Source organism: Asterias rubens, chromosome 13, assembly GCF_902459465.1.
Source record: "Asterias rubens chromosome 13, eAstRub1.3, whole genome shotgun sequence".
NCBI lineage: Eukaryota > Metazoa > Echinodermata > Asteroidea > Forcipulatida > Asteriidae > Asterias > Asterias rubens.
Window position 1 is genome coordinate 12,340,088 of NC_047074.1, and position 21,543 is coordinate 12,361,630.

General features: G+C 39.5%; 2 protein-coding genes across 4 annotated transcripts in view; one reads left to right on the forward strand and one right to left on the reverse strand.

The window, feature by feature from the left end:
- Positions 1–12,612, forward strand: part of LOC117298743 — a 33,549-nt gene extending 20,937 nt beyond the window's left edge. The window contains exons 26-31 of the mRNA XM_033782062.1: positions 160–298; positions 1,040–1,110; positions 2,820–7,964; positions 10,087–10,177; positions 10,868–10,932; positions 11,453–12,612. Of these exons, the coding sequence (XP_033637953.1) occupies positions 160–298; positions 1,040–1,110; positions 2,820–7,964; positions 10,087–10,177; positions 10,868–10,932; positions 11,453–11,457 (5,516 nt within the window). The 3' untranslated portion in view covers positions 11,458–12,612. The remainder of the gene's footprint in view (positions 1–159; positions 299–1,039; positions 1,111–2,819; positions 7,965–10,086; positions 10,178–10,867; positions 10,933–11,452) is intronic.
- Positions 12,613–15,292: 2,680 nt separating this feature from the next.
- LOC117298398 (mediator of RNA polymerase II transcription subunit 12-like protein) overlaps positions 15,293–21,543 on the reverse strand; it is a 45,994-nt gene continuing 39,743 nt past the window's right edge. For all 3 annotated transcript variants that reach the window (XM_033781649.1, XM_033781648.1, XM_033781647.1), the window contains 3 exons: positions 18,611–18,775; positions 16,972–17,204; positions 15,293–16,118 (listed from right to left, as the gene is read on the reverse strand). In XM_033781649.1, coding sequence (XP_033637540.1) covers positions 15,734–16,118; positions 16,972–17,204; positions 18,611–18,775 — 783 coding nt within the window. In that variant the 3' untranslated portion in view covers positions 15,293–15,733. The remainder of the gene's footprint in view (positions 16,119–16,971; positions 17,205–18,610; positions 18,776–21,543) is intronic.

Genomic DNA, 21,543 nt, shown 5'->3' on the forward strand with positions numbered 1-21,543 from the left:
CCCAAGTGACCCACTCTCCACAAGCAGGGCACTTGCTGGGGCTTTCTGGGTGAGCCCCTGGAATGACGTCAAAGCTATTCGACCGAGGTCGACCCATGGAAGCTTATCGAACGCACCCTGTTATTAATTTATGCGCTTATTGCCTTTGTCGCTATGTAGGTGCCTACTACTTGGATGCTAAGCGAGGAGACGATGGAAAATGGATGGACTCCACTAAGGGACCTGTGGATTACACTAATTGGCCTGACGGCATCCAACCTCCCCAAGACGATGAGAACAAATGTGCCGTACTGAGGCTGTGAGTATATTGCTTTTAAATTATTTATTGGTTTCATAAAAAAACAACTTTCAAAAATCACAGCTAGAGCCCGAATACACCGATCCATTAAAAAGCTCCTCCCCATTGCGCAATGACCAATCACAACCCATTGTGCCACCAAAAATATAGTCTGACATGCGTGCGTGTATGCTTGGTGCGCGTGGCAGAGTTGTGCAAAATGGCATTGGAGAGGCTCACGTTTTCTTGCTCACACGTGCGCCATGGGTAGAGCCTTTTATGGAACGGTCTATTAAATTTTATCTACAATATTTTATGAACAAATATTTCTAAAATCTGAAAGTAAGGCACAAAAGCCACTAAAGACCTCCGACGAATCAAGAAACACCAAGAAACATCATAATTGTTCAATTGCTTTAACTAATTTTGTTTGATCGTAAAATAAATAATGCCATGAACCGAACTGACGCCTTTGTTCCTAGGACACCAACCTTCTTTGAGTGCCCCTGAAAAGGAGTGAGTCTGGACTTTTTATGTGTTCGCGGCTGGTTCACCGTCATCTTGTTCACATACGGTCGCTAGAAAACGGCTAGAGTCATTCGCACTTTTATTTCAGTGCGCATGCGCTTTGTGCGTCACGAACTAACCACTAGTCGACGATTGTACCCTGATCGAACTTGCTATATATAGATACCTCACCATGCAATGCCTCAAATCCTATATTATTATTATTATTATTATTTCATTTTACTCTTCCAACAGGACAGGGAAAGGGAGCTACTCATGGGACACAAACAATTGTGAAGAAGCTCTTCCTTTAGTGTGCATGCATTGTAAGTAAAAACAAAAACATTCCGTCCAATCTAATAATATAATAATAGTAATAAAAATAATAAAAGACATTTATATAGCACCAAATCCATTAAAAATGCTCCCAGGCACTTTACAACAATAAAAACTATCATTTAACCACAAAAACTAAATAATTAAAAGGTCAAAAATAAGATCCACAAAATATGATAAAGATACATGTACAAGTAAATATCGAAGTCTTATATAGCAGACGTACATGTGTCTACCAAACAAGGTACTCAAGGCGCTGAGTATATACAAACTCTCAGAAAGATAGGTTATTGCAATGATGAATTCTGAGACCCAATTATTTAGCACCTTATAAGTGGTTAAAAGGTGTTATGGCGCATACATCAGCCACAGCCAAGAACACCGGGGCGAACCCCTTGTCTTTTCGATAAGTGCACTGGGTTCTTTTAGATGCGTTACACAATACAATTAAATTTGTTGTGAAACTATTACAAGTTGAGTCAAAATGAAGTTTACCGAGACTTATTTCAGATTTACTCCAGCTTTACATTATTAGCTTGGGCGGTTCCAGAAATTTGGGGCTCGGTTCCGGTTCCGAAAAAAAGCTCGGTTCTGAGACATACCCGGTTCCAATTCAATATAAAACATAAGCCGCCCGTCCCGAGCTCACACACACACAATTGAGCCGATCTATTTTAACTGAAAATAACCAAGTTAATCAGACATCGGTCCCGAGCTCACAAACACACAATTGGAGCCGATCTATTTTTAACGAAAATACCAGAATACCCACCCCAAGTCAATCAGACATCGTGCCACCGAGCACCTATTCTCCCTGCATTTAAACAAGTCTTTGATTTAGCCGGCAGTACGTCGTCCGTTGTGTAGCAGTACGTCCGTAAAATCGGAACCGACAAAAGCGGGTACCCGGTTCCACAGAAGAGTGGAACCGCCGGTCCGGTTTTCAATTTGGAACCGGGTAGAACCGGGTAACCGAAGGAACCGCCCAAGCTTACTTTACATATTCTCCATTACATTTGTTTTGTCAAGTATTCCATGGACACCTAACAAAATGAGAACCTTTATTAAATATAGAAATAGCTCCTCTTAGGAATGATCAATTTCTTTCATTTTCTCTTCTTCTAATAAGCGGGAGAGAGTGCTTTACCGAACTTTCTAGTGGCATTTGTTTGTTTTGAAAAACACAGGGATGTGATTTCTCTGTTTTTAAACGGAATTCCTTGTTTGTTTTTTTTCTTCTCCCCAAAAAGAAAGTTCCGTTTTTGTTTATCCCCTACCCCGTCGCTTAAAAAAGAAAACAAAACAAATGGAGATATAACCATATAATAACACCCCAGAATGCAGAGTAAGGCATTTAATATTGGGCAAGTTAATATTGGGCTTCATGCTCACAAGTTTTTGTGCGCACATGCTTTAGCGCTTTACTCTCAGAGATAAGGTTTTTTTTCATCAGCCTCACACATCCTTGGAAACATCACCAACCTCGGTCCACTTCTTTTGACTCATTTTTTTTTTTCCCTAACATTCTCTTGACGACCAATTGATTGAGTTCGAATTTTCAAATGTTTGTGATTTTATGTATATGTTGAGATACACCAAGTGAGAAGACTGGTCTTTGACAATTACCAAAAGTGTCCAGTGCCTTTAACTAATCCAAACAAGTAGATGAAATCAACTTTTTTTGTTTCTATTTTTCCAGATTCATCAAGACGCCGGAATAGTAAGAAGGAAAAGAAACTTCCTATTTTGAAAAATCGGGATGAAGGCTTTAAGAAAAAATCAGGTGGCAAATCCGGAAGCAAGCCAAAACGTGACGAAGTCTCCAAGAAAAGATCTAAGTCTATCAAAGGAGGAAATATTTCTGGAAGTGGATCTTTCAGGAAGCTAAGAGATGTTATTAAAAGCTCCAATAAAAGATCGCGAGTTCGGAAAGGAAGGAAAGATTCAAAGAGCGGTTCCGCAAGCAAGCCAAAACGTGACAAAGGCTTTAAGAAAAGATCTAAATCCATCAAAGGAGGAAAGGGCTCTGGAAGTGGATCTTCCAGGAAGCTGAGAGGTATTGTTAAAGGCTCCAATAAAAGATCAGGAACTCGGAAAGTAAAGAAAGGTTCAAAGAGCGGTTCCGCAAGCAAGCCAAAACGTGACCAAGTCTCCAAGAAAAGATCTAAATCCATCAAAGGAGGAAAGGTTTCTGGAAGTGGATCTTCCAGGAAGCGAGGTCTTGTTAAAGGCTCCAATAAAAGATCAGGAATTCGTAAAGGAAGGAAAGATTCAAAAAGCGGTTCCACAAGCAAGCCAAAACGTGACGAAGTCTCAGAAAAAAGATCTAAATCCATCAAAGGAGGAAAGGTTTCTGGAAGTGGATCTTCCAGGAAGCTGAGAGGTATTGTTAAAGGCTCCAATAAAAGATCAGGAACTCGGAAAGTAACGAAAGGTTCAAAGAGCGGTTCCGCAAGCAAGCCAAAACGTGACCAAGTCTCCAAAAAAAGATCTAAATCCATCAAAGGAGGAAAAGTTTCTGGAAGTGGATCTTCCAGGAAGCTGAGAGGTATTGTTAAAGGCTCCAATAAAAGATCAGGAACTCAGAAAGTAAGGAAAGGTTCAAAGAGTAGTTCTGGAAGCCGACCAAAACGTGACCAAGTCTCAAAGAAGAGATCTAAATCCATCAAAGGAGGAAAGGTTTCTGGAAGTGGATCTTCCAGGAAGCTGAGAGGTATTGTTAAAGGCTCCAATAAAAGATCAGGAACTCGGAAAGTAAGGAAAGGTTCAAAGAGCAGTTCTGGAAGCCGACCAAAACGTGACCAAGTCTCCAAGAAAAGATCTAAATCCATCAAAGGAGGAAAAGTTTCTGGAAGTGGATCTTCCAGGAAGCTGAGAGGTATTGTTAAAGGCTCCAATAAAAGATCAGGAACTCGGAAAGTAACGAAAGGTTCAAAGAGCGGTTCCGCAAGCAAGCCAAAACGTGACCAAGTCTCCAAGAAAAGATCTAAATCCATCAAAGGAGGAAAAGTTTCTGGAAGTGGATCTTCCAGGAAGCTGAGAGGTATTGTTAAAGGCTCCAATAAAAGATCAGGAACTCAGAAAGTAAGGAAAGGTTCAAAGAGTAGTTCTGGAAGCCGACCAAAACGTGACCAAGTCTCAAAGAAGAGATCTAAATCCATCAAAGGAGGAAAGGTTTCTGGAAGTGGATCTTCCAGAAAGCGAGGTCTTGCTAAAGGCTCCAATAAAAGATCAGGAACTCGGAAAGTAAGGAAAGGTTCAAAGAGCAGTTCTGGAAGCCGACCAAAACGTGACCAAGTCTCCAAGAAGAGATCTAAATCCATCAAAGGAGGAAAGGTTTCTGGAAGTGGATCTTCCAGGAAGCTGAGAGGTATTGTTAAAGGCTCCAACAAAAGATCAGGAACTCGGAAAGTAAGGAAAGGTTCAAAGAGCGGTTCCGCAAGCAAGCCAAAACATGACCAAGTCTCCAAGAAGAGATCTAAATCCATCAAAGGAGGAAAGGTTTCTGGAAGTGGATCTTCCAGGAAGCTGAGAGGTATTGTTAAAGGCTCCAATAAAAGATCAGGAACTCGGAAAGTAGGGAAAGGTTCAAAGAGCAGTTCTGGAAGCCGACCAAAACGTGACCAAGTCTCCAAGAAAAGATCTAAATCCATCACAGGAGGAAAGGTTTCTGGAAGTGGATCTTCCAGAAAGCGAGGTCTTGCTAAAGGCTCCAATAAAAGATCAGGAACTCGGAAAGTAACAAAAGGTTCAAAGAGCAGTTCTGGAAGCCGACCAAAACGTGACCAAGTCTCCAAGAAAAGATCTAAATCCATCAAAGGAGGAAAAGTTTCTGGAAGTGGATCTTCCAGGAAGCTGAGAGGTATTGTTAAAGGCTCCAATAAAAGATCAGGAACTCGGAAAGTAGGGAAAGGTTCAAAGAGCAGTTCTGGAAGCCGACCAAAACGTGACCAAGTCTCCAAGAAGAGATCTAAATCCATCAAAGGAGGAAAGGTTTCTGGAAGTGGATCTTCCAGGAAGCTGAGAGGTATTGTTAAAGGCTCCAATAAAAGATCAGGAACTCGGAAAGTAGGGAAAGGTTCAAAGAGCAGTTCTGGAAGCCGACCAAAACGTGACCAAGTCTCCAAGAAAAGATCTAAATCCATCACAGGAGGAAAGGTTTCTGGAAGTGGATCTTCCAGAAAGCGAGGTCTTGCTAAAGGCTCCAATAAAAGATCAGGAACTCGGAAAGTAACAAAAGGTTCAAAGAGCAGTTCTGGAAGCCGACCAAAACGTGACCAAGTCTCCAAGAAAAGATCTAAATCCATCAAAGGAGGAAAAGTTTCTGGAAGTGGATCTTCCAGGAAGCTGAGAGGTATTGTTAAAGGCTCCAATAAAAGATCAGGAACTCGGAAAGTAGGGAAAGGTTCAAAGAGCAGTTCTGGAAGCCGACCAAAACGTGACCAAGTCTCCAAGAAAAGATCTAAATCCATCACAGGAGGAAAGGTTTCTGGAAGTGGATCTTCCAGAAAGCGAGGTCTTGCTAAAGGCTCCAATAAAAGATCAGGAACTCGGAAAGTAACAAAAGGTTCAAAGAGCAGTTCTGGAAGCCGACCAAAACGTGACCAAGTCTCAAAGAAAAGATCTAAATCCATCAAAGGAGGAAAAGTTTCTGGAAGTGGATCTTCCAGGAAGCTGAGAGGTATTGTTAAAGGCTCCAATAAAAGATCAGGAACTCAGAAAGTAACGAAAGGTTCAAAGAGCAGTTCTGGAAGCCGACCAAAACGTGACCAAGTCTCCAAGAAAAGATCTAAATCCATCAAAGGAGGAAAAGTTTCTGGAAGTGGATCTTCCAGGAAGCTGAGAGGTATTGTTAAAGGCTCCAATAAAAGATCAGGAACTCGGAAAGTAGGGAAAGGTTCAAAGAGCAGTTCTGGAAGCCGACCAAAACGTGACCAAGTCTCCAAGAAAAGATCTAAATCCATCACAGGAGGAAAGGTTTCTGGAAGTGGATCTTCCAGAAAGCGAGGTCTTGCTAAAGGCTCCAATAAAAGATCAGGAACTCGGAAAGTAACAAAAGGTTCAAAGAGCAGTTCTGGAAGCCGACCAAAACGTGACCAAGTCTCAAAGAAAAGATCTAAATCCATCAAAGGAGGAAAAGTTTCTGGAAGTGGATCTTCCAGGAAGCTGAGAGGTATTGTTAAAGGCTCCAATAAAAGATCAGGAACTCAGAAAGTAACGAAAGGTTCAAAGAGCGGTTCCGCAAGCAAGCCAAAACGTGACCAAGTCTCCAAGAAAAGATCTAAATCCATCAAAGGAGGAAAGGTTTCTGGAAGTGGATCTTCCAGAAAGCGAGGTCTTGTTAAAGGCTCCAATAAAAGATCAGGAACTCGGAAAGTAGGGAAAGGTTCAAAGAGCAGTTCTGGAAGCCGACCAAAACGTGACCAAGTCTCCAAGAAAAGATCTAAATCCATCAAAGGAGGAAAAGTTTCTGGAAGTGGATCTTCCAGAAAGCGAGGTCTTGTTAAAGGCTCCAATAAAAGATCAGGAACTCGGAAAGTAGGGAAAGGTTCAAAGAGCAGTTCTGGAAGCCGACCAAAACGTGACCAAGTCTCCAAGAAAAGATCTAAATCCATCACAGGAGGAAAGGTTTCTGGAAGTGGATCTTCCAGAAAGCAAGGTCTTGTTAAAGGCTCCAATAAAAGATCAGGAACTCGGAAAGTAGGGAAAGGTTCAAAGAGCAGTTCTGGAAGCCGACCAAAACGTGACCAAGTCTCCAAGAAAAGATCTAAATCCATCAAAGGAGGAAAGGTTTCTGGAAGTGGATCTTCCAGGAAGCTGAGAGGTATTGTTAAAGGCTCCAATAAAAGATCAGGAACTCGGAAAGTAAGGAAAGGTTCAAAGAGCGGTTCCGCAAGCAAGCCAAAACATGACCAAGTCTCCAAGAAGAGATCTAAATCCATCAAAGGAGGAAAGGTTTCTGGAAGTGGATCTTCCAGGAAGCGAGGTCTTGTTAAAGGCTCCAATAAAAGATCAGGAACTCGGAAAGTAAGGAAAGGTTCAAAGAGCAGTTCTGGAAGCCGACCAAAACGTGACCAAGTCTCCAAGAAAAGATCTAAATCCATCACAGGAGGAAAGGTTTCTGGAAGTGGATCTTCCAGAAAGCGAGGTCTTGTTAAAGGCTCCAATAAAAGATCAGGAACTCGGAAAGTAAGGAAAGGTTCAAAGAGCAGTTCTGGAAGCCGACCAAAACGTGACCAAGTCTCCAAGAAAAGATCTAAATCCATCAAAGGAGGAAAGGTTTCTGGAAGTGGATCTTCCAGGAAGCTGAGAGGTATTGTTAAAGGCTCCAATAAAAGATCAGGAACTCGGAAAGTAAGGAAAGGTTCAAAGAGCAGTTCTGGAAGCCGACCAAAGCGTGACCAAGTCTCCAAGAAAAGATCCAAATCCATCAAAGGAGGAACGGTTTCAGGTGTAGGAAAAGATCGGTCAGATAAAAGCAAGAAAAATTCCAAGTCTTCCAAAGCAAACAAAAAGGGTAAGAAGTCGTCCAAGACATCAAAGACGGGCAGTAAGGGTGGCAAATATGAATACGAGGTATCTGGGCAATCTGAGGGTTCCTCCAGCAGTTCCTCCAGCAGTTCCTCCAGCAGTTCCTCAAGCAGTTCCTCAAGCAGTCAGACAGAGTATGAGTACACTTATGAGCAGCCGAAGGAAGAGCAGATTTCATTCGTTTATGGAGACATAGACGGACCGCAACAAGACGCGAAGGCTATTTGTGAAGACAACCAACTCAAACTTGCTGTCATATCCTCAAAGTGGATTCAGGATACCATTGCAAAGAGCATCAAGGTGGACTTCCCAGGTAAGGGTTATTACTACTTACAAATGTAGCCAGTTAGAGTAGCAAGGATTGATGATAGTGCTAAACCATTTCCAGAGGGGATATTATTTTACCTATTTTTTATTTATTTATTTATTTATTATTATATATAACTACCCAAACTTCCCTCAATTCTCAATAATAACATGCCTATACTTCACTCCTCCAGCAGGTTACACTCAGCAATCACTGAGGTTCCCATGGTTGCATTCCGCCGCCCTAAGAACCTTGGTGACATACTAGTCAGGGCCAAACTTCCCCCAGGTACAGTCCAAACACAACCCCCGACAGATATACTGGGCTGTCACAAATGGTGAAGAGGTGAAGAGTCATACCACTGGCTCTTCATACAACATCAAGACCGACTCTGAATGCAGCACGTCTAATGTAGTCTATGTCATATCATGTAAGAGATGTGGGCTACAATATGTGGGAGAGACTAAGACCAAACTTAGTCTTCGCTTTGCGAATCATGTCTCTTCCATAAAGACTAAGAAACCGTACCCAATCTCTATCCACTTCAACAGCCCCAATCATAGTGTCATTGATGTTGAACTTCTGGTGATTGAAGCTTGCAATGGTGATGACACACACCGCAAGAATAGAGAATCACACTGGATTCACCAACTCAAGACAGTCGAACCCCTTGGACTTAACATAAACACTGGTGTTAAATAACTTCTCATTACCCTCCACTTCACTTCTGCCTAAGAACTTATATGTTGTATATATTCTGTACATAAAGTATAAATTAACCTAGTTTAAAGTTGTTTTTATAAATTCATCACTGTAACTATCTGATGTAAGTAACCCCCCCCCTTTTTTCCACAGGTTCCTTATACCTATTTTTAAAATCATCATACCTTTGATCTTGCTATTCTTATTAATTGACCATTGTTAGTTGCATCATGATGCAACTTGCTCTCTAATCCTACCCTTTCATGTCTCCCTGCATTGTTGTCGAACAATACATTTACTACTTTTATGGTCCAGTAACCCTTCCTTTCATTCTAAACATCCTTTGTCCTCGCCACTTCACTCCTATTGGTTCATAGCCACCAATATTGTTTCTGAAATAGGAACTTCGATTGGCTGTTATTTTCCCGCTTCTTTCTGGATCCTTTCCTTAATCCCTTTCCCCCTCTCTTTTTCTATAAATGGATATGTATTTGTTTGTACTTGTTTTATGCCTCTGAAGAAGGTCCGGATTGGATCGAAAGCTAAGGCCATCTACCCTATTCATTATATATATATATATATATCAAATAATAAACCACAAGGGAAACTGACTGGGTACATTTTTAAATGATTTTGGATTGAACAAAGAAAAATTGACTAGAGCGGGATTTGAACCAACGACCTCCGGTTTAACGTGCCGGCGCTCTACCAACTGAGCTATCTAGCCCTATGTTGGTGGTCTCCCAATTTTGTCAATATCTTTGTTCGGGGGGTGCCTGTCAGAAGCCATTCAACCGCAAACTGCCGTGTAGCCAGGGATCACACCCAGGTAACGATACAACCTGGGAAGCGGCAGACAGGGGATCACCTTAAGGGGATGCGACTTTTTATATCAATATATATATTTTTATTTTATTTTTTTTTTTTGGGGGGGGGGGTCTGGTTCAATTATCGCATGCACAAACAAACAGTTTTGACCTTATAAATAAATGTTAGTTTTGCATCATGGTAGAGATGATTTGTGTTATAAGCACCGTATACTCTGTGTTTTTCCTGGAGTTCTGTGAAAAAGATTCACTGGCAAATCACTCGGGTGGGATTCAAACTCACATCTATTAAATCGTTGCGGTACCCGTACTGCTTCCAGCCATTGGGCTAGCTCGGTGGTCTAGTGGTAAAGACATCTGCTCTAGCAATGCAAAGTTCGTTGGTTCGAATCCCACCTGAGTGATTTGCCTGTGTATTTTTGTCACAGAACTCTGGCAAGTACAAAGTAAGCAGTGCTTAGTACACAACGATGTGAGGAAAAAAACAGTACCCTTTTCACATTTTGACCAAGACCCTAACCCTTTTGTCAGAGGAGTAAACCACAAAAGTGACAATTTCAATGAAATTCCTAACCCTTACTTTGTTTTTATGAATCAAGGTGACGTATGGGTAGATTCCAAGTCGATCTCTTCAGCTGATGCAGAAGTGAAGACAGTTCCTGGAGGTTCTGGGTCCTGTGTGATTTTGAGGTAAGGGCTTTCATGTGATAACAGCATCTTCCTGTTGTCTCTGCCGTGAAGTCTCGTGGGGGACAGAGCTCCGCTGACCCCCACTAGTCCTCTGCTTGGAAGCTGTCCATAAACAGTCACCATCCTCTCATATCTGACCTACTACAGCTGCAACCACAATGCAGCCAGCTTAGATCATCCACATCACCTCCTCAGTTTATCTTGTCCAGAACCTATGCTGTGTCAGTTGCTAATCGCTCGCTCTATGGACCAAAAAGAATTGAACACACGTCCAAATCGCATCAAGAATACCCACACTATTGAAATTTTCAAGAAATTACTCAAATTTTATCTTTTTCAACAAGTGTATTTTAATTAACTTCATGTAATGGGAGACTTTTGGGACGATTGGTGGCAGCAGACTTACCAGGTAATATCCATTGTTCTCGGTAATGTGCGCATGCTCAGAACTCGGAAACAATGGTAATTTACCTGGTAAGTCTGCTGCCACCTAGCGTTCCAAAGTCTCCTATTGTCTTGAGCACCTTTAAATTATTTTTGTTGATTCTGGCGCTCTATTAATGTTTTCTGATTGATTGATTGATTGATTGATTGATTGATTGATTGATTGATTGATTGATTGATTGATTGATTGATTGATTGATTGATTGATTGATTTACTGATTGATGTATTTACTTCTATTCCAATAGTGTGGCTGATGGGTATGCATTGAAACGCATTGCGTGTTCTGCAAAGATACCAAACTTCACCTGCAGTAAGTTTCTATTTTAATTCCTCTTGCTCCCGTTTGAACAAAATAAAATCCATTGGCAGGGCCCAATTCCATGGGTCTTCTTACTGCCGAATTCTGCGCTTATGATCACCATTCTGTGCTAGCTGTGTAAACGGAGAATGTCTAGTAACGTTGCGTACGCACGCGCACTAGCCAAAATCCCTGTAAACCCAGGAAATACCCTTGAAGTCAGCATAGAATTCCTCGTGTTCCGCAAGGTGTTATAAAACAAATATTGACTGCTTTTACTCGTGCTATGGTTAAAACTCCGACTCCCTCGGTGATCCCCGGACCGTTCCATTTTCCCTCGGCGCCCCAAGGATCACAGCAGGAGTTGTAGTTTTTACCATAGCACGAGTAAAAGCAGTCAATATTTGGATACTATCAACAGCTCTCCATTGCTTGTTACCAAGTAAGTTTTTATCCTAAAAATTATTTTGAGTAATAACCAATAGTGTCCACTGCTTTTAAATATCCTGTCATTTTACCTGTTTTATTGCAGTGTGAGGAGATTCAACTTAATTTGACTGGATGCTAAGGTGATATTCACTCCAAATTCAATTTTTTTCTTCTTTCAATTTACATATTTGTTTCAATAAGTTGCAACCTTAACTTAACCATATGTATTTGATGTGGCCATTAGTTTAAGTAGATGAGCACCAAATGTTGAGTAAAAGGGACTGTTCTATAGGCTTAAAGTTGCATGGTCAAATTTTTCCCTGAAACCGAGTTTTACTTTTTTATACAAAAAAGTATATTAAAGTCTAGCTAAATCAGCCAAAAATCGAGGCCTGTCATCTTTTATACACCTGGTTTGAAGAAACATAGTAAAAAGTATTAACAAATTAAAATCAGTTGGGTAAAATTCAATCATTAACTTTTTACTTTGTTTCGTTTATTTTTAAGCAATAAAAAAGTTGGTGCATGTTAAATTGTTTACTTTGAAAAAATGAAAACAAATTAACATCACTTGATTAAAATCGGCCGTTAACTTTTTACTTTATTTCATTTATCTTTAAGCACTTAAATAAGTTGTTGCATGTTTAAATTGTTTTGTTTTTTGCACTTTAAAGTTTATTTAAGAAATACAAATTTAGACACAGTGTTAATCATAATTCTTGTCCACTTTTGGGCTATAAATGTAATAAATTATATCCTAAGTTATTTAATTAACAGAGACATAATATCAAAGAGTCAGTGCAAACACGTTGTAGCTCCTTTAATAGCATTTTATGCTACAGTGAGCTTGAAATTGTCAAATTATCAAATCTCGTTTTTAAATATCTTGGATTTACAAAACAGGTACATGTACACTGACACAACGATATCTATTTTGTTTAGTCCTGCGGCCTGTACTAACCTCATTGAAGTTTATATATAATATTTAGTTATCACTCTTCCACACACCATGCACTCACGGATTACAGAAGAGTGAAGCTCTTCTGCATTCCATATCCAACAAGGTCAAAGGTCAAGTTGGATATGGGAAGCAAAAGCGCTACATATTTATGTATTCCACAATCGTAAAAAGTTATCTTTGACAACTTCATGGGCCCAATTTTCATTAAGTTGCTTAAAGCGGAAAATAGTGCTTAACAATTTTCTTTGCTAAGAAGAAATAAGCAGAATACCAGTCACAATTTGTTCATGTGATACTGTATTTTGACTGGTAACTTTATTCTGGTAAGCATACTTTTGTTGTACTAAGGAACTTTTTAGGCTTAAGCAGCTCTATGACATTGGTCCATGAAGAGGAGGATTTGGGACAGCTTGGTTCAAGCATTGGCAGCAGGTCAGAGGTTAAGAAAAATGTTGCGTAAAACCTCAACGAGATTACATCTTTACGCAATTAAACAAAAAAGTCAGTCCTTTTCAAATCCACGGCTTCTGCTTTGGATTCAGGCTCCATCGTCATGTCTGAAACCCTGAGCACGGTACGCAGTTGTCAAAACAATAGCGGGGCAACACTAGCCTGGAGCCGAATTTGAGAGTAATAAACTAATCCTCAGTGCTACTAACTACAGACATATCACCCTGGGAATGTAGTATTCCAGTATTTCACAAATATATCACTTATTACATTTAAAAATAATATTATAGTTGTCACATTAATGAGAATCCATTAAATAAACTTATTTACAAACTGGTCTCAAATCAGAGCCATGAAATCTGACCTTGTTATTATTTCAGGATATAAGAAAGATTTATGGAAATAGTTACATTTGGAAAGGTTAAAAATGGAGAAAAAACATAAGGGGTAAGTCCAGCATTTTTATCAAATGTAAGCCCAAAAATGAAAAAAAAACACGAGGGGTAAGTCCAGCATTTTTATTGAATTTTGGCCAAAAAAATGAAAAAAATCACAAGGGGTTAGTCAGTCCAGCATTTTCATCAAATTTAGGCCCCAAAACGACAAAATCACAAGGGGTAAGTCCAGCATTTTTATCAAATTTAGGCCCCAAAACTAAAAAAATCACAAGGGGTAAGTCCAGCATTTTTTATCAAATTTAGGCCCAAAAACGAAAAAATCACAAGGGGTAAGTCCAGCATTTTTTATTAAATTTAGGCCCAAAAACGAAAAAATCACAAGGGGTAAGTCCAGCATTTTTTAACAAATTTAAGCCCATAGACAAAAAAATCACAAGGGGTAAGTCCAGCATTTTTATCAAATTTCGGCCCCAAAAACGAAAAAATCACAAGGGGTAAGTCAAGCATTTTTATTGAATTTTGGCTAAAAAAATTAAAAAATCACAAGGGGTAAGTCCAGCATTTTTATCAAATTTATGCCCCAAAATGAAAAAATCACAAGGGGTAAGTCCAGCATTTTTATCAAATTTTGGTCCAAAAACGAAAAAATCACAAGGGGTAAGTCCAGCATTTTTTATTAAATTTAGGCCCAAAAATGAAAAAATCACAAGGGGTAAGTCAAGCATTTTTATCAAATTTAGGCCCAAAAACGAAAAGATCACAAGGGGTAAGTCCAGCATTTTTATCAAATTTCGGCCCCAAAAACGAAAAAATCACAAGGGGTAAGTCAAGCATTTTTATTGAATTTTGGCCAAAAAAATTAAAAAATCACAAGGGGTAAGTCCAGCATTTTTCAACAAATTTAAGCCCATAGACAAAAAAATCACATTTTTATCAAATTTCGGCCCCAAAAACTAAAAAATCACAAGGGGTAAGTCAAGCATTTTTATTGAATTTTGGCTAAAAAAATTTAAAAATCACAAGGGGTAAGTCCAGCATTTTTATCAAATTTAGGCCAAAAAACGAAAAGATCACAAGGGGCAAGTCCAGCATTTTGAATCAAATTTAAGCCCGAAAATGAAAAAAATCACTAGGGGTAAGTCAAGCATTTTTATCAAATTTAGGCCCAAAAACGAAAAAATCACAAGGGGTAAGTCAAGCATTTTTATTGAATTTTGGCCAAAAAAATTTAAAAATCACAAGGGGTAAGTCCAGCATTTTTATCAAATTTATGCCCAAAAACGAAAAAATCACAAGGGGTAAGTCCAGCATTTTTTATTAAATTTAGGCCCAAAAATGAAAAAATCACAAGGGGTAAGTCCAGCATTTTTATCAAATTTATGCCCAAAAATGAAAAAATCACAAGGGGTAAGTCCAGCATTTTTATCAAATTTATGCCCAAAAATGAAATAATCAAAAGGGGTAAGTCCAGCATTTTAATTGAATTTTGGCCAAAAAATAACAAAAATCACAAGAAGTACATTGTAAGTCCAAAAATCAAGAAATCAGTTTGCAAAGTAAAAGGAAAACCAAGCAATTTTGAGGCATGTTTGTGTGGATCATTTTATTCTACTTATAAAACATCTTTCTAACCATATGCATTTCATAAGAAATGGTTTCAAACGCTTTTCATGGACCAACTCGACCGATCCAAGGCAACGTGTCCCTTTAGCTGAACAATGTTATTGAAAGAATGTAGAAACCCTATAATATGTAATGGAAATATTCATCGTACTGTGAATGAATACAAAATGGGCGCCAATTAAACCCGTCGTTGATTTAGGTCATAACTCTTATGTTAGATAACTTTTAGGGTACTTAATATGTGATGGTAAAATACATATTTAACAATAGTAGTGGTATTTACATGAAGATCGGTGGACGCTTTAGGGGTTGCGCAGCAGCCCCCTTCGTATATCCCCAACTAAAGACAAAATGAATTGCAGTATTTGGAACACAAGGTGGCAGCAGGCTAACCCGTTAAGTTTCAGATATTTACGTAGTTCTGAGCATGTGCACATAATAAATATAATAACACTTATTCAGGCAATCACATTACAAAGAACAATGGATTTACCTGGTACGTCTGCTGCCACCTAGTGTAGAAAAAAAAACCCATTGAATGACAAACAATTCATATTCTTACTTTCAAATTAGGTAAAAAGGATGTGTAAAACACTTTGGACATGTGCTGGATTCCAGACAGTAGGGTGAAATAAATGTTCCTGGGCCCAAAAGCGGGCCCTGGCAGTAGCCACACCCGGGTAAACTTATCTTTCAAAAAGCGAAAATATCGTCAGTAAGCGTAGGTAATAGTAATCATTTAACTGGTGGTCAATCATTCAAGATATCTGTTCAATTGGCTTATCCAAGGCCATATCCGCTGGCGGCTACAGCTACGGCTACGGCTACGGCTGTTGCTAACGGTGTTGCTAAGGATGTCCTAAACCTCATGGTGATGCATGACGAGCCACCAATTCGGACACTGTTGCCGTTTGAAATGGTTCCGGGTTTCACACGGTCTAGTACCAGGCCTTTAATACTGTTGTTGATATACATTATATTGTGGTGGTGGTGGCTGCAAGGGTTGGGGTGCCATACTTCCTGGTGGGCCTCCCCTGGTCATCTGGCTCTTTAAGTGACTCACCAGATTGGCTGTCTCGTGGTCCTGCTGGTGGTGCTGCGGTTGCTGCTGATGCTGCGGTTGCTGATGCTGCCCACCCTGGTGCTTCTGCATGGCCGCTAGTCGCTGTTGCTGCAGCAGCTGCCGCTGTCGGTCCTGCTGCTGCTGCTGTGAGTTGATCTGTTGCATGTAAGGCTGGGTACCGGTTATCTGGGCACCGGGCTGGTGGGGCATGATGTTACCCGGTGGTACGCCGTGTTGCATTGAGGCGCGTTGCTGCAACTGGTGCTGAAGCCGGCTGAAGATGAAAAACCAGAATGTGGAAACAAATTTTCAGAAGTGGAAATTACAAATGAATTTCACCCACTTAAATGCACATGATTATGTTGGCTCTCATTGTGTGGTCTCCGCTCCAGCTGTGGTCAACAAAATTGAGCGGGGGAACAGGGAGGGGGCGTTTTGTTTCTCATGGCAAGCATTTGGGATTGCAGGTCATGTGTACTACATGTAGTATTGCTAGTGCACATACAAGAACCGAGAACACTGATTGTGGAAGGGTAGAGCCCGGTTCATGCTTCCGTAAATGCGAATGCGATGCGAATTTGACGTCAACTCTGTTTTAGCTGCGATATTTGCAAGAGAGCTGAGCACGTCTCAACTGCTGCGAATTATCCATTGCGAATTTGTGATGTAAACATTCATATCGCATTCTTATTCGCAGGAAGTATGAACCAGGCTTAGGGGGTTAGTTGATGTAGTTCACATAGCAAGCGCCCTAGTTTCCTCAGGCTTGGGAGCTGTAGTAATTACGATCACTTATGAGGCATCCTTGGTTTTATTATCAGCAATTATAAAACACCTAATATAGTCTAGTGATCATGCACTCTGCACGAGCAGAGCGGGAACTAGTTCCCGAGCAGAGTGGGAACTAGTTCCCGAGCAGAGCGGGAACTAGTTCCCGAGCAGAGCGGGCACTAGTCTTTTAGTTGTTGAACAGTTACAGCACCCTCTCTTGATGTGCACCCTGAACTTTAAAACTTCCTTTCATCTCCTAGTTTCTTTTCTTGTTGCGCATTTATGACCGAGGGGTGTTATAAAACAGTAAATAGTGCACATCTTTAGGCGATAACACTCGCTCCTTTTACACTCACCTCACTGCTGGCACCTGTCTGCGTTGGCTCATATACCCTGCAGGCTGGTTCTGCGCCGATTGAGGCCTCCCCATCTGTGGGCCCATCATCCCCCCTGGGCCTACTGGTTGAGCCCCGTGAGAGCTATAATGGCTGCTGTAATTGGGTGATACCATTGCGTCATTAGGGAGAGGCGCTTGTGGCATCATTTGGCTGTTGTATCCACCGTAGCTGGCCGACGTTGGGATCTGTTGCTGAGAGTTTGAAAATAAACCCAATTTGTTCAGTGATTATAAGTATTAAAGGAACACGTTGCCTTGGATCGGTCGCATTGGTCTTTGAAAAGCATTTGTAACCGTTTGTTATAAAATGCATATGGTTAGAAAGAAGTTTTAAAAGTAGAATACAATGATCCACACACATCTGCCTCGAAATTGCGTCGTTGTCCTTTTACTTTGTGAACTAACACGGTCAGCCATTTATGGGAGTCAAAGATTTTACTCCCATAAATGGCCGACTGAGTTAGTCAGCGAGGTAATTGGAAAACCATGCAATTTCGAGTGATACTTGTGTGGATCATTATATTCTACTTTTAAAATATCTTTCTAATCATATGCATTTTGTACTTGAACAAATGGTTACAAACGCTTTTCAAAAACCAACTCGACCGATCGAAGGCAACGTGTTCCTTTAAAATAAATACTGTTACTTTTACTGTTTTATTATGTTGAATGTTGGTATTAATCCTGTTATTGCCGCTTGCGCTGTTTGGATACTGAATAAAATATTTGTCACAAATATATTGTATAAAAAATGCTTTCTTTTCTCTCAACCCAATTCACAAGCTGCAGGGCTCAAATTTGGAGAACCGTAGTCAAAACGTCTACTGGACTAGAATTTGTTTTATAACAACAGGGTTATTTTCACAGAACTTGGGCAACTACTGAGTATACAGCGCTTCATACAAATCAGTGTAACGGTTAAAAAAAATATTCTTTTTTTCCCGATGCAAAAACAAAATTAATACATAAAGATATACATGTATTACAAAATATTAAAAAATCTATTAAAAAGGAACGTTGTCATCAGAAAATAATGAAGTCAAAGAAACACAAAAGCGAAAAACAAAAATCAGGACTTTAGAATGTACTCTTCATAAGGAGAACCACATTATCACACTCTTTGTAAAAACACTCTCGACTGTTGTTATAACACATGTATATAACTAGAGGGCACACTGGTGATGCTGCGTCCACAAGCGCGCCGGGACACGCGCGCCGGGACACACGCGCCATTTGAAAGATGAACAGTGGGGCAATTCCATGGTAACGTAAGGACGTTTTGACTCATTAAACAACATTTAAATCGTGGATATCTTTAACAGTTTAATTAGTTTCATCAAGCAAATGTCACAGTTTCTTTTAATAATGACTGCCTTCAAAAAGGCCTCCTCTTTTTGGCTCAAAAACTTTTAGTTTATAAAATATTAATATTAATAAGGTCGGTAACGGAAGGACGCCCTGTTGGTATGTACATGTATGTATGATAAAGCTATGCATTGTTTTTTTCCTTCATCTTACAACTTTGCCGCACGCCGGGCCGCGTAACTAGGCCAGTGCGTCTTCTTGTTCTTATATATAACTCTATGAGCTATACGTACCTGTGGTGCACCCGGTGGCATATGATGCATGGGGCCATCATGCGGCCCTTTGAAGGGCGGCATAAACATGTCTTGTACATTACCCCTAGCGGCTTGTTGCTGTTGTTGCTGTTTATAGTGGGCCTGGGCCTGTGCCATTTGTTGACGTTTCTGCATCAGATGATACTGTGAAACACACAATGTAAGCCAACAATGGAACAAATGAGACAAAGGAAAAAAGCATTGTTTAAAGGAGTGGTACCTCAGGCGGGATTTGAACCCACAAGCTTCTGGGCCCCGAGGTGAATTTAACAAAGAGTTAAGATGAGTCTTATCTCGGGTAACTTAGGGCTAGAATTAAGTTTTTAATATCTCATAGGACTCTAGTCCACCCTAGTCCTAGCTCTTTGTGAAATCGACCCCAGATTCATGGCGCTGTTTATGGTGGAATTCTGAACTTTCGATCAGATATACCCGCTTTACGGGGCACTGTAAGATCATGGGTCAATTTCATGGCTCTGCTGACGACATAATTGTGCACTTTACAATCATCATTCTTTGCTTACAGAGCAAGCACCAAATTTCTGCGCTAGTTGTGTAAGCTCATAATGCCTTGTGGAGTACAGAACTGCACAAGCAAAAAATCCTGTTAAAGGCAGTGGACACTATTGGTAATTACTCAAAATAATTATTGGCATAAAACCTTTCTTGGTGACGAGTAATGGGGAGAGGTTGATAGTATAAAACATTGTGAGAAACGGCTCCCTCTGAAGTGCCATAGTTTTCGAGAAGTAAAGTAATTTTCCACGAATTTGATTTCGAGACCTCAGATTTAGAACTTGAGGTCTCGAAATCAACCATCTAAACGCACACAACTTTGTGTGACAAGGATTATTTTTCTTTCATTTATCTCGCAACATCGATGACCGATTGAGCTCAAATTTTCACAGGTTTGTTATGTTATGCATATGTTGAGATACACCAACTGTGAAGGCTAGTCTTTGACAATTACCAATAGTGTCCACTGCCTTTAACAAAGTGCAGAATTCCCTGCTTCTCTAAGTGCTGATCCAAGAGCTTCTGGGAATAGTATCCATGTCAGAAGAATATCAAAGAAAATTAGGCCATGTAAAAAAAGAAACATGTTTAGCGTCCGAGTTTCTAAAAAATAGGGAGGAGGAGGGTTTTTTTTTTATTTTTTTTTTTTATTTTCAAGATGGCTACCATTCTTTTTAAAATTTCAAAAATCCTTTGTTTTTTCTACTGTTCAAACTCACAACAAAAAATGAAACATGCTGGACAAGACATTGAACAAAACAAAACTTTTTTTTTTAAGGAAGGAAGAGAACCCTTTTTTTTTAATGACTGCCCGACACATTTTTTAAGTAAAGGATTTTCTTGATGAGACCGTTAAATTACATTATATCCCCTTTTTTTCCATTATAAAGAAAAAAGAGAAAAAAAAGAATAATATTTTTTTTTTTTTATATTAAAAAAAAGGAGTTGCAGCCTCTAAAAAAGGAAGCGGGCGGGGACTCTAAACATGTTTCTTTTTTTACGTGGCCTTAATTCCTTTAGACCTCAAGAAAATAAGAGGTTTCTTTTCACCAGGCAGACAAAAAAAAGAATAAAGTATAGAGTAGGAACTAGTTTGGACAACAATACTAGTCTACTACTTTTATCCAAACAGTTGCCATTGGATATATAAATTAATCATCTCCCCCGACATTTCTTCCTCTATTTTGAAGCTAAATATTTTTGTTTTGGATGATAGCATTAAAGGTAGAGTCATAGATTGGTTTAGTTAGCGTGATGCTGATTTATAAAGCAAAATTATCAAGAAAGACACAATTAAGTCACATATGAAAGTGTCTGCTTAATGAGAAAAAAATAGACAAAAAAGTGAAGTTAATGTCAAATCCATTTACACAGTAAGGTGACACAGAGTACCAACCACATCTTTGGCCACAGCATTCCTGAATGGTCATTAACCCTCAGAAATCTGAGATGCAATTGAAGCAAGATTGTTTCTCAGATTCAAATGTTCTTAGGGGTGAAAAAGTTATCAAAACCAAATTACTACTTAAAGGGAATAATTTTCCCAAAATAGTTCAAACTATCAAAAGCAGCCGTGCTTCTCATAAAGAAAGTTTTTTATGATTAATTATTATTTTTTCAGAGTTTTTTACCAATCTATGACCCGACCTTCAACTGATTGTTATGCCTAGTTCTCGTTAAGATGGAAGGCAGCAAATTGTTAACAAATTAAAGGGCGGGAATATAATTGCTTACAGATTTTTAAATCATGCTACCCAAACTAAACAGTATCTATAAGGTGCTGTTTTCCTAAGCCGCACGTCTGCAAGTGGCTTCAAAAACAAAATAGTTCAAAGGGATCTTTTGACATTTTTAATTTGGCTGAGCAAGTAACCTGTTAGCCCCCCTCCCCCTGAAACAAAAGCAAAACTTGTTGCTCAAGACACTATGTTTTCTTCGAAACTTAACGTATTTAGTGTCATGATATTTTATTCTCATAGACACTCCAGGAGTTAGTTTCACAAAGAGTTAAGACTAGTCTTATCTCGACTTAGGACGAGTAACTAGACTTAGGACGATTTACTGGTCCTAACTTAGGACTAGCCATACATTTTTAACATCTTCTAGGACTAGTCCTAAGTTAGGACTAGTCCTAACTCTTTGTGAAATCAACCCCTTGGCCTCTTTAAAAGGTAAAGATTTTTTTTTTTTTTTAATACTTATAAAAATCGTAACAAAAAAATAAATAACTAAAACCATGCATCGATGCATAATCACAAAATGCCAACTAACTAAAACCAAACGACCCCCCTCAAAAAAACCACACTGATCATCAATTCCATTTCAATAAAAAACATGACCCCTTCAAAAATCGTCACTGAATCAGACTAGATGCATGGAAAAACTACTGATAAAAT